At 44.0% G+C, this 12,116-nt stretch overlaps 9 protein-coding genes across 9 annotated transcripts; 6 read left to right on the top strand and 3 right to left on the bottom strand.

Moving 5' to 3' along the window:
- Positions 1-641: 641 nt before the first annotated feature.
- On the top strand, positions 642-1,352 carry ECU09_2040 (uncharacterized protein; the record flags this gene model as incomplete). The annotated part of the gene is made up of 1 exon (NM_001415525.1): positions 642-1,352. The coding sequence occupies one exon, from the start codon at positions 642-644 to the stop codon at positions 1,350-1,352; it is 711 nt and encodes a 236-aa protein (NP_001402458.1).
- On the top strand, positions 1,315-2,121 carry ECU09_2030 (uncharacterized protein; the record flags this gene model as incomplete). Its single annotated transcript, NM_001415524.1, has 1 exon — positions 1,315-2,121. The coding sequence occupies one exon, from the start codon at positions 1,315-1,317 to the stop codon at positions 2,119-2,121; it is 807 nt and encodes a 268-aa protein (NP_001402457.1).
- Positions 2,122-2,325: 204 nt separating this feature from the next.
- Positions 2,326-2,724, bottom strand: ECU09_2020 (uncharacterized protein; the record flags this gene model as incomplete). Its single annotated transcript, NM_001415523.1, has 1 exon — positions 2,326-2,724. One exon carries the CDS (start codon positions 2,722-2,724, stop codon positions 2,326-2,328), a length of 399 nt encoding a protein of 132 aa, NP_001402456.1.
- A 729-nt stretch (positions 2,725-3,453) lies between these two features.
- Positions 3,454-4,191, top strand: ECU09_2010 (uncharacterized protein; the record flags this gene model as incomplete). Its single annotated transcript, NM_001415522.1, has 1 exon — positions 3,454-4,191. One exon carries the CDS (start codon positions 3,454-3,456, stop codon positions 4,189-4,191), a length of 738 nt encoding a protein of 245 aa, NP_001402455.1.
- A 1,440-nt stretch (positions 4,192-5,631) lies between these two features.
- ECU09_2000 (uncharacterized protein) lies at positions 5,632-6,654 on the top strand (the record flags this gene model as incomplete). The annotated part of the gene is made up of 1 exon (NM_001415521.1): positions 5,632-6,654. One exon carries the CDS (start codon positions 5,632-5,634, stop codon positions 6,652-6,654), a length of 1,023 nt encoding a protein of 340 aa, NP_001402454.1.
- A 10-nt stretch (positions 6,655-6,664) lies between these two features.
- Positions 6,665-7,453, bottom strand: ECU09_1990 (uncharacterized protein; the record flags this gene model as incomplete). The annotated part of the gene is made up of 1 exon (NM_001415520.1): positions 6,665-7,453. One exon carries the CDS (start codon positions 7,451-7,453, stop codon positions 6,665-6,667), a length of 789 nt encoding a protein of 262 aa, NP_001402453.1.
- Positions 7,454-7,627: 174 nt separating this feature from the next.
- ECU09_1980 (uncharacterized protein) lies at positions 7,628-8,221 on the top strand (the record flags this gene model as incomplete). The annotated part of the gene is made up of 1 exon (NM_001415519.1): positions 7,628-8,221. The coding sequence occupies one exon, from the start codon at positions 7,628-7,630 to the stop codon at positions 8,219-8,221; it is 594 nt and encodes a 197-aa protein (NP_001402452.1).
- A 171-nt stretch (positions 8,222-8,392) lies between these two features.
- Positions 8,393-11,641, top strand: ECU09_1970 (myosin heavy chain; the record flags this gene model as incomplete). The annotated part of the gene is made up of 1 exon (NM_001415518.1): positions 8,393-11,641. One exon carries the CDS (start codon positions 8,393-8,395, stop codon positions 11,639-11,641), a length of 3,249 nt encoding a protein of 1,082 aa, NP_001402451.1.
- A 21-nt stretch (positions 11,642-11,662) lies between these two features.
- ECU09_1960 (uncharacterized protein) lies at positions 11,663-12,115 on the bottom strand (the record flags this gene model as incomplete). Its single annotated transcript, NM_001415517.1, has 1 exon — positions 11,663-12,115. One exon carries the CDS (start codon positions 12,113-12,115, stop codon positions 11,663-11,665), a length of 453 nt encoding a protein of 150 aa, NP_001402450.1.
- Between the last annotated feature and the right edge of the window lies 1 nt (position 12,116).

The following is a 12,116-nucleotide window of genomic DNA, read 5'->3' as shown; positions in this document are numbered from 1 at the left end:
GAAGGTTCCTTCAAAAGCCGCTTCCCAAAAACCAGGCCCTTGTCCATCCGCCCCTCCCCAGGGACCGGACATCGCCAAGAACCTTGCCCCAACCCAAAGGCCCACATCCCAAGTCGCAGGACCAAATCCCCTGCACCTCAACACATCAGAGCCTGCCACAAAGCCCGCTGCGAGAGTCGCAAGGACAACCAACCCCAAGCAAAGGCCATCACTTCCACTCTCCTCCCTGTCCAAACCCACAGAAATACTCCGCATCGCCCTTTTCCGTCTTGATCGGCTGCCTCCACCGCCGCACAGCCTCTCTATCCCAATCGCCGGGCCCTCCCATCAGCCATCAAGAATCTCACCCACCTCAAGCTCCTTGCCAGGAAGGACATACCTGCACACCCCGCAGTCTCCAGCCATTCCGACAGAGAGACACCTAACCTCACCAACCAATTCTATCCATAGACGCAATTAAGACCTCGCTTCCATTGGAAACACACCTCATCCATCATCCGGGACCCCACCGAGAGTCCAAAGCCCGCCCCTGCCACTCTCTGGATAGACAGCACTGCACCGCCTGCCCTACTTCCCGAGGTCCCGCCCCACGCCCTTGCAAAGCACAGGAAGCCCCCCACGCCCTACTCCCAGCTCCCGAGATGCATTTGCGCCCTTCACCACAATCTCCACAAAGCGCCTGCTGCAATCCAGAGCTTCCAGCAACAGAGCCGCCGACCCCTGCCGAACATCCGACAGCCTTCCGCAGATCCCAAGCGCCTTCCCGCACACCTCGCACCTTCTCCCGAGAAACCCTGCACATCCTCCGCGAGAACCGTTGTCTTGCAGTTTCCAAAGTCGTCCACACACCAGACATACCGCCCAAGACCCCCGCCTCCCAGGCAGCGAGTAACCGGGCACATCGCACCGCAAAGCACCCAGCACGCCGCCAGAGCTGCAAACTCAAAGCTCCTAACCCGTGTGTTGGCCATCCGCTCCGCATCCCCTCTCCGAAGCACTCCCCACGGCACTGCACTCTCCACGACATCCGCCACCGAAAGAAGCTCCACCCTCTCAACAATCCCAAGGGAGCGAACAAGAGAAAGACACCGCCCCTCATACAACCCACAGTCCTAGAGCCTCTGCCTCATCCAGTCCTCTCTCCCCATAACATTTCCAGCTCTACAGACCACCCAGACCCTAGCCCCGCCATCAAACCCAGTCCCCCCAACAATACACGCCATATCCTACTCACAACGAAGTCCCTACTACTAATTCTCACACACCCAATCATATCAGCATATCCATTTCATCCATACTTTTCTTTTACCCCACATGAACATCACATACGTTCCAGAGATACACAGAACTGACAAGCAACACACCGAAAACCTGCGACACTGGAGGAAGATCCTCGGCATTGCTCCATTCGTCTCAATTGTATTCCCTGCCATCATGTGCCTCATCTTCACCAAAGATCGCTTTGAAAAGAGTCCTTTCCTCAAATTCATTATACTACTCCTCCCCTTTTCATACTCAGCGGTACAGTATGCCTTACTCCGCACCAACTGGAAGTCAGATAACAAACCAGAAGGCATCCTGCAAAGCATACTCTACCACACCCTCAGTCTCCTGCTTCTTGCATTCGCCGCCATCTCCATCCTTTCAATCACTGCATTCACCCTCGATAAATGGGAAAGTAGTGAATCAATCTTCTTTTCTATCGTCCTTCCCTCTTTCTTCATCCCACCCACCTATCTCCTCTCCACCTCCTGCCGCCTTGTTCCAGGACAGATTGGATTCACAGACACCGGTATCAACGTCCTTATCGACATCCCGATCCTACTATGCCCTCTAGTAAGTTTAGTACTTATCATTGCCCTCGAAGAAACCGAGTGTTGTTATTACTCTGCAATCATATCTTCTGTATTCATCCTGATACGATTGCTCAGGGAGAAGTACAGCCCATCCGAAAAGAGTACTCTGCCTACTGCACCATGGAGAGTGGCCATCCTTGTCCTCATCCTTACCCTTGCTGCTCTTATCTACGCATTCATGATGTGGGGATCTATGGACATCCTAAATGATCACTTTGGTCTACTTAATAAGCTAAAGAGAGTCTTTCCTTTCACCAACGCCTGATTAATAAACAACCCTCATTCTATCACATGTTCTAACGCCAACACAGACCATTCATTTCACCCCTCATCACAATCAGCATGCATAAACGCACATATGTCTACTAAACAACCTGAGGAACTCCACAGGTCAAAGAGGCCGTAGTGAAGAACAGAACACAAGCATAATACCATTTGTTTTATTCATCATCACATTACATCACACCACTCAGATCACACATGGCCTGCGATGAATCGTGAGACGACGGAGAATCTCAGAGGTGTCAGAGGGATTCCTCCACACTACTTGGAATACATCAGCTGCCTTCACTGTTTCAAATGTTACTCCTGGAGGATACACAAACTTACTCTCATCTTGGTATTCCTTATCCTCATCTATCTTCTCAATATCATTAGCCTTGACAAACTCTGGGCTCATAACACCCCCTAACTCCTCGAGATCTGTGGGACGAAACATCAGGTGGTACACAACTGGGCATCCACCAGGGTCCTTGAACGTCCCAACCTCCACCACTCCTGACACCTTCCTTCCTCCGCACTCAAGAACTCCAATCGCCACCAGACGGCCTCGAGAACTCCCGCCCTTGGTGTGCTCTCCTGCATCCATGAAGAACTTGTTCGCATCTGGGCTCTTGAGGAGTGAGACGACACCCACTATATCATGCAGCATCTTCTGCTCCTTGATCTCCTCCACACTCTTACCCCTCCACTTCTTCTCATAGCCCTCATCCAACTCATACTTGATCCTTTCAGTACTCTTCCACCGGAGAACCCGATGATGCACCCCATAACAGTATCCATTCCCTTTACCCTTTTCTTTCGATCTCTTCTGCTTGCATCGGATCCCTCTAACTGCCATCTCTTCCAGCAGAACTTCTACCTCCACACAGTCTCCTGCTCCTCCAGGACCTTTCTTCTCCTCTCTCTCCTCCTTAACCTCTCCTGCACCCTTCTTACCTCCCTTCTTCTTGCCTTTCCCTTCAAGGCCTTTTTCTTTATTCTTACTCCTCCTTCTTTCTGTTCCTCCCACAATCCCTCACCAGTTCCCAAAATTCGCCTATCGGTCCACGGCAATCACACAAACTCTTCCCTTTCTCCACAAATGCAATTCCCAGCACTCACAGTCAGTGAATCGATAACTTCTGTTCTCTCTGATAAATAAACTCCTACTAATTCCACCAATCAGACAGATGTCAATGAATGTGTGCAATCTCAACAGCATATACCATATCACGCCATAGCAAAAATCCATTAAACGCCCTCATATCCTATCATCTGTCTATCGAGTCAATTACGCTGATACATCGGTTTTATACACATTTTTTCTTTGCCCCATATGAACGCAACACACATTTTAGAATCACACGAGGCTAATGAACAGCACCATGCTACGAATCGGTCATACTGGGAGGTAACTTACAACATCCTCGTCATTATGTCAATTGTATTCTCGATGGCCACGTACCTCATCCTTGACAAAGATCGTTTCGAAAAGAATCCTTTACTCAGATTTGCCATTATACTCCTTCCGCTTTCATGCTCAGCAATCCAATATCTTTTTCTTCTCTACACCAACTGGAAGTCAAATTACGAGCCTGAGGGCACATTGCACAAGGCACTCTACTACTTTTTCAACGTTCTCCTCATCGCATTTGCTATTATCTCCATTCTTTCGATTATTGTACTTCCTATCAATGGATGGGGAAATGAAAGCGACATAGCTATCTACTCGGTGATCCTTCCTTTTTTCGTTGTATGGTCTGTTGACTTGGTATCTACAATCAATGACCTCACAATGGAAACAGTCCATCTCATAGACACCCATTACACCATGCTTTTTGACCTAATGATGATAATAACGATCATAGTAAATCCAAAATACTCAAGTCAAGGGTACAGATATAGACAAAGTCCAACGCCCTCCTCATCTAGAAGTACTTCTTCGCGTACCACAAAGATGAGGATAGTTCTCCTTATCATCATGCTCATCCTTGCTATATCTATGTATGCGTTTATAGCATGGAAATGTCTGACCTTCCTTAGAAATATGCAGGGAAAAAAGTGGTGCAATTAATAACCATCTGCTATCCAAGTGCTCGACTTTAACTTGCCTATCCATCACAATAAAATATCAGGTATATTAAATCTTCATCTTGTTTATTTGCAGCAACTCATGTCAGCTCATCTTTGGTTTCTGCATAACGGTAGGGGCTTTTATCACCTTATTGGTGTTGTTGAGATCTCCCCACACTATCTTAACACGTTCGAGTCCCCTACTATTTCAAACTTTATGTTTTTTGGATATAAAAATCTAGGTATATGCGACGAATCATTTGCACTATCTGTTATGCCTTAATTGTCTGATCCTTCCATTCCTTAGTCTGCTGAGTCTTCCCATGCTCTTTATTTCATTCAATGCTTTCCTCTGTTTCTCTCTTTCTTTCTCAGGCACCTCACTTGATATATTTTCTATTCTTCTGCCTGATAGATAGGACATCTCCCAAGCTCATCCATATGCTAGTATTACTATCAAAGTTTCCTGGAAAAGTCCCTTCAAAGACCATATTGATTAGTTCTGCAATCCGATTGCTATTTCCGAGTATCTCGTAGTTGGCGGTAAAACTGGTTTATCACCATGAAAGATCAATGGAAACATCTAATTTGTACGAAAGCTGGTAGCCTCACCAATTTTTTTCTTCATTTTCTTCATTTCTGAACTATTCGGCTTACGAAACACAGCTTTTTCAAATAGCTTCTGCACTGTATTTTCCACCTGAGAGCCGTAAAACACATCAAACAAAGCAAATATGTGTACGTTAACCTCATTGTTCGAAGGCAGGCTCGCTTACACATAATGGCGTTCCTTTTCACTTTTTTCTTAGAATGGTTTGATATTAATGGAATCCATTTCACCATATTTATAATAGTGTGTCCCAAAAAAGCCTGAATGCCTAAAAAGGTAAATTATCCAATCAACCAACAGAACTCAGGTAGAGAGAAGTCTTCATCCTCTGTCTTACAACAATTTCGATATGTATCCATTATTCATTGATCTTTTGTATAGATAAGTGAAAGACTCTCTATGATGATCTACTCCGTGTTGGGAGGTCTCAAGTCTACATCATTCAGTCCTTTCAGTAATGGACTGGACTTTCAGGATTTTTTATGTTTTCTGCCATGGCCCATTACAAGAGGTTTACTTTCTCGTATGGTACAGCATTTATTACTTTCCCGGTATTCTTTTCTTTTATTATGGACCTACCCTGAGCATTCTTTGCGACACGTCTTCTATCAATATGCACTTATTTTACAGAACTTCATACCGTAAAGAATGCATCTGTTTTCTCGGCTCATCCCCTTTGGAAGGCGGTAAATCCCTAAAGATAAAATTTATGTAAAGAATATAGATTACAAAAGAAAACAAGAGTAGTCTTCCAGAGCGTAGCTTCGAATTCAACACGTGGTTTTAGTTCTGAAACATCAAAGTTTAAAGTCATGCAGCCGATGTAAATAAATGGAAGAAGGTGGCTTTGCATATGATCCAAAGATTCTTTCTTATACAAATGAAGCAGTATTTTCCTTGCTACTTCTAATGTTTGCAGTCTGGAGAACAACGAGAAGTATCACGCCCAGCTACAATATATTTAAGGGAAAACTAAGGAGTCTTGGGTCTCTTTTTGCCCTGGCCTCAATATTTTTCTCTAGTGTTTATGTGTGTATTGTTGCATACCTCAGCACCAGACTCGAGATAGACAAGGCAATGATAGAGCTTGTTGGAGGACTGAGTGCAAGCCATTTCATGAGATACAAGGCCTTTAAGATCGACCTAGTATACATTCTGAACATTTCCCTCGTTGCATCGAGAGTTTTGAGGATGTCTTCGGTATTTCTTTTGATTGGACTATGGGGGCCTTGCGCATATTCAGTCTTCAACGGGGGAGATAGATCTTTTGACATATTTAAGACTAGTACAAGTGGCACCAGGACGTTTGTAGCCAAATCCATGTTTAACACATCTGTCGTTACGTTTTCCAAGATATATGCGGTCTTAAGAGCGCCTGCTCTTTTGTATTACTACTACAGTAGATCAAGGCTGATGGGAGAAAAGACGGCGGTCTTCATAGAATCATTTTTCCTTGGAAGTGAAGTATATCTCTCCGTGACGCTTCTTCTAATTCTTCGGACAAAGCACAGCTTTCTATCTGAGTACAAATCCCTTGATAGTACGAATCTACTGAGCTTTTGCCTTATGCTTCATGGGTTCCTTACTTATACCATAAACACGGTCGCGATTCCATTTGAGATGACCGACCTGCACTATCAGATTCAGCAGAGCCTGAGCCTGGGTACCAGACTAATACTTGATATGCTTCTGATATCTATGTTTTGCCCGATCAAGGGCCAGTTGTTTGACAACTCCTCAGATAAATATGAGAAGAGTCTTGAGATAACAAGAGTTGCACGGCTAGAAGAAGGTCCTATAGTTCAGGAAATTGAAAGTGTCATTGAGTTTGAGGAAAAAGAAATAGGCAAATAAATAAACAGTTTTACTTCATTGAAGCTTCCGATGACTTGCCATTTGCATGATCTTGTGTGCAGCATTCGAGCTTCCCCAATGCTCTTACAAACACGGTCTCTTCTTTGCTGATTGCACTGAAACACAACTGCTTCTTGAAGTTCTGTCGTATCCTATACTTGTGAAGTATTATCAACTTCTGTAACCTACATTTATGTACATTTCCTATCTCTTCTAGGGCATGATATACTTGTACTGCATCCCTAAAGCATTCTATACAAACTCCACAGTCCTGTCGGACGGCACTTCTAGAAACCTCATTGTCGAACGGCGACTCTACCTCTGTTGCCTCTATTGTTTCGCCATCGCTTTCGGATGAAACAGATTCTCCCCTGGAATTCTTACACTCGCTGGTGTCCAAGTCACTGGTTACAACTAGAAAGCGATTGGCTGTTTGGGAATCGCGGACATCCATTTCGTCTCTTAAATCAGATATATGGTCGAATCTTCCTATGTCTCCATGGACAAGTTTGCCAGCAGCCTTTTCCTCTTTGCTCTCTTTTATACCACCATCATGCTCTTTGGCGGAAATGTTGTTTGACAGAAGAAAGAAACTTGTTACGCCATTTTTGTTCTCCTGGTATTTTTGATGGAGTATTCTTTGCCTGGGCGTAAGCCTCGAAAGGTCAGTTTCTTCGTAGATGGATTTTGATAAGCGGCATTTGGAAGGACGCTCTTTTCTCCTGACTCTTTTCTTAGCCGGCGCTACCGATTCCAGTGACCTAGGAGACGGAAGAAATGCTTTTACTTTGTCGACCATGCCTCCCTTTTCAGACTCCTAGATTATATTCGATGTTGGAGGGAACTCTTGATATTTGGCGGTATATTCTGGAGTGCATCCGAGCTTTCCACTCCTACTGTTTTATTCCTGATCAAGTTGAAACTGGTAGTTTTGCAATTACTATTGAAAACGGCAGAGTTTGAAAAAACTAAGATGATCTCTGAAAGCAGCGGTAACGTACTAGCAAGTATCCAGAGCAGATACAAGTTTAGATCAAAGACTCTTGAGTATTCTACATCCTTTTATCCCGATAGATTCGTGATTTTCTATAAAGACAGGAAAGCCGGAGAAATTCCTTATGAAAGCATCTTGAGAGTAGAGAAAAATAGAGAAGGCCTGAAGTTCGGGCTGAAAAACGGGTCAAGAGTGAAAATACCATGTACATCAGACGAGAGAAGAAAGGTGTTCCGTATCTTCAAGGCCAAGAGACTGGGAAGCATCCTGAATGAAAACGATGTAATAGGCTTAGCACTTGTGGAGTTTGCTGATCTGAAGTTTCTTGTTCCTCTTGTAAGCACATCCTTTACAGACCTTAAAAAAAATGTGATTAGGAGGATAGGAGGGCACTTTCTTCCGTCTCAGAATCTCGACTTCATAAGCTTAGATCACTATGACGAGTTTTCTCTCTACATCAAGGATAAGGATTCGCTCGTAACATTTGAGAATGATGATGACTTATTGTGCAGTCTTTTGTACTTTGAAAAGAAGTTGACAGTGGTGGTCAAACATGTTCCCAAAGTGCCTTGATGGAGTCAAGCGATTTGCTTGTTGGTTACTGCTGCCACCCTATTAAATGGTTTAGAGCTGAGTTATATTTTACTGGTTCTCGAATGACTTGAGGTATGCGTCTTGAATCACTGCCTTTCTCAAGATAATTGGTTCCTTGGAAAACAAAAGAAGAGGCCTCTACAGCCCAGGATGGAGAATGATGATCTGTGCGAGCTGAGTAATCTGAATGAGAACGCTGTTGTTGACATACTTGAGAAGAGATACGCCTCAGGGAAGATTTATACCAAATCTGGTCTGGTGTTTTTGGCTCTTAATCCATATGAAAATATAGGTTCCTGCGGCGGAGAGACTATGCAGTCATGCTCTTCCTACAGCCATCCTCATGTTTACGACGTGGCAGAAGCATCGCACCAGGACCTACTTGTGCATGGAAATCAAACCATTGTAATAAGCGGAGAGTCAGGGTCTGGAAAAACCGAAAATGCGAAACTAGTTATAAAGTATCTGCTGGAGGGAACTGCAAGCAGTACTTCCATTGAAAAGGGCATAACAGCAGCAAATACCATTTTAGAAGCCTTTGGAAATGCCCAGACGGCCCTTAATGATAACAGCTCAAGGTTTGGAAAGAGGATTAAGCTGATGTTTGACGGAAAGATAACGGGAGCTAAGTTTGAAACCTATCTTCTTGAAAAGAGCAGAGTAACACATCATGAGCTTGGAGAGAAAAATTTCCACATATTTTACCAATTCTGTGCTTCCAAGGGCCTGAGCCTAAAGAATGACTTCATTGACACCTCAAGTCTTGCAGGAAACAAAGAAGGCCTCATACGACTATCCGAAGAATATGAAACAACATGTTCTGCAATGAAAAGCATAGGAATATGCAGTCTAAAGGCGATTGAGGATTGCCTCTTAGGAATTTTGTATCTGGGGTCTATCCAGTTCAATAGCGATGGAATTCTGAAAGCTGTGAGAAACGAGTACTTTACGGAGTTTTGCAAGCTCCATGGTATTCAAGAGGATACATTTGAAGAGTCTCTTGTCAAATTTTCCATTCAGGTCAAGGGAGAAACGATCGAGGTCTTCAACACTTTGAAGCAAGCCATCACAATAAGGAACTCTATGGCCAGGCTGCTGTACTCAAACGTGTTCAACTACATTACGGCATCTATAAACAACTGCCTGGGCGGAAGCGGAGAACACTCTATCTCGGTCCTTGATATATTTGGGTTTGAAATCTTCGAGAGCAATGGACTTGACCAGCTTTGCATAAACTGGACCAATGAGAAAATACAGAACGACTTCATCAAGAAGATTTTCAGAGACAAGCAAAAAATGTACAAAGAAGAAGGGATTGAGTGGAGCGATGTTGAGTGTTTCGACAACAACCAATGTATCCTCGACTTTGAAAAGCCTTGCGGGCTTATGGACCTGATAAGCGAAGAGAGCTTCAACGCATGGGGGAATGTCAAGAACCTGAGTGTGAAGATAAAAAACTACTTAAACGGGAGGATTAGAACTAAGGCTGGCGACAAGATAGTTGTGTCTCACTATGCAGGAGATGTGGAGTATGACCTTAGGTCATTTTTAGACAAGAATAGGGAGAAAGGAAACCTGAGGATATTCAAGAACCCCCTTATTGCTGATGAGGAAAGCAAGGAGGATCTGGTGAAATACTTCAAAGACTCTATGAACAAGCTGCTCAGCTCCATAAACGAGACACAGGCAAAGTACATTAAGTGCATAAGGCCCAACTCCCATAGGAGGCCAAGAATATTCGATAGACAGCTTGTATCAAAGCAGCTTGCTGAATGTGGGATTCTGGAAACGATAAGAATAAGCAAGCAGTGTTTTCCGCAAGAGATAGCAAAGGACGAGTTCGAAAGCCGATACAGAATTCTTGGACCCACTTTATTTGAGGTTGTTAGCATAGAAAAGGGAGAAACTAGATACTTCATGAATAACGAGAGTCTGAAAATTTTAGAGATGCGTAGACTTATGTTCTACGACGAGTGTTTTAGAAACATCAGGCGTGCATTGAGAAGCTATCTAGATGGGCGTGTTCTTAGCAAGAAGCAAAGCATCACGTTTGTAACCAAGCCCATGGACTCTGGACCTGCCCTGATAGACAACAGCTCTATGGAGCTCCCGATACAACGGGATTTTAGTACCGAGGAGTCACACAGCTTGGCAGAAAGTCGTGAAGAGCAGAGAAGTTATGCCGAAATCATACGAGACTTAGAGCTAAAGATCGAGCAGTACAAGAAATTCTGTGAGGCACCCTGTAGAAATTGCAGATCTCTCGAACTAAAGTATAGATTTCAGAGCGAGGCTTTAAAGAAAAAGAACATGGTTGAGCTAGAGCTTGAGAAGTACAAGGCAAAGGTCGAAGACCTGGAGAGGCGCCTCTCTGAAAAGGATGATGACGACTCGCACATAAGCATATCGTTTACAAACTCATACAATGTGTTTAGCTGCTTAGTCCAGCTATATCTGGAATTTGTTCCCACGTTTTCTAGTGATGAGGTGCCAAAGTCTGAGATCCTGAGCCTTGCCCATTCTGCATTCTACGCTGTAAATAAGCTTGGAAGAGATGTTGTGGAAAGTTCTATTTGCATGGTAGGCGAAGTTAGTCTCAAACTGCACATGTTTGAAAGGAACATACACAAGGTTTCCTTTATATTGTCCAATCTGATTGAATATGAAGGTATCCTCCGTAGGCAAGGAATCGGGAGCATAGACGAAGTCAAAGGCCTTGTATCCATCCTGTTCAAGCATCTTTGCGAACTTCAGAGAAGTTCCCTCCTCGAGGTTCTACCGCATGCAGTATTGGAGCATCAGCAGCTATCAAAATTCAAGTGTAGCGAGGGATACTTCAAAAGAATATTCAAACCTCCCCACATCTCAAAACTTATACGCCTTCTGGAATACTTCTACCATCAGATGTCTTACTACTACATTCCAGACCCATATGTTATGGAGTCTGTCAACTACCTTCTGAAGACCATCAACGTCTCTGTTTTCAACGAGATCCTGGTTAAAAGGAATTTTCTTTCTTTTAACAGGGGCGTTCAGATAAATTATAACATAAACGAGATAGATAAGTTCTGCAGAAGCATAAATTATCTGGAAGGGATGTTTAATCTGTCGCATACCACGTCGATAATAAGGCTTATTAATCTCGTTGAGTCTCGTGCAACAGCAGACTCGATTCTGGACGAGTGCTCTATCTTGAACTGCGTTCAGATAAACGAAATTGTATCGAAACTTGATGCGGAGGCTTCCTACTTCTTTGGAGACGACAACAGGAGCGACAAGTTCATCTCTGATCCGACCGTAACCTTACCCTCATACACAGAGGCTTCCTCAGACTCGTTCATATGTCCCAGGTATCTACCGTCAGAAAGCTTACTATCCATACTAAAGTCAATAAGATAGGCGGTATATAAATTTTCCTTATCACTGGTGGTTCTTTAGCTTCCGCCTCTCGTCGGGAGCAAATACGTTTTCTCTGGTATAGAACCTTTGGAGTATCTCAAAGCACCGACTGTCTGGCAGATATGTACTTTTTATCCCAATCCCACATACTGTTTCGCTTCCAAAGACTTCATTCCTGCATCCATAGTACACCTCCACCCCCTTCAATCTTCCTAGTATTCCCATGCACATGATGCACGGTTCACAGGTCACGTAGAATGTGCTATTTGAGCAGTCTGCATCTCTAATAGAGATAACCTCAGCGTGATCTAGTGGTGATTTGTTGGCATTTGTCATGTTGTGAGATTTAGACACCACAATGCCATTCCTGACGACAACACATCCCACCGGGACTTCTAGTGCATCAAATGCCCTCATCGCTTCCTTGACAGCCATTTCCATAAAAAAGCTGTGTGTTGTGGAGTGAGCAGTCATT

The sequence above is a fragment of the Encephalitozoon cuniculi genome, chromosome IX (genome assembly GCF_000091225.2).
Source record: "Encephalitozoon cuniculi GB-M1 chromosome IX, complete sequence".
In the NCBI taxonomy this organism is placed as follows: domain Eukaryota; kingdom Fungi; phylum Microsporidia; family Unikaryonidae; genus Encephalitozoon; species Encephalitozoon cuniculi.
The sequence above is the reverse complement of the archived record's forward strand: the minus strand, read 5'-3'. Positions and strand labels throughout refer to the sequence as shown.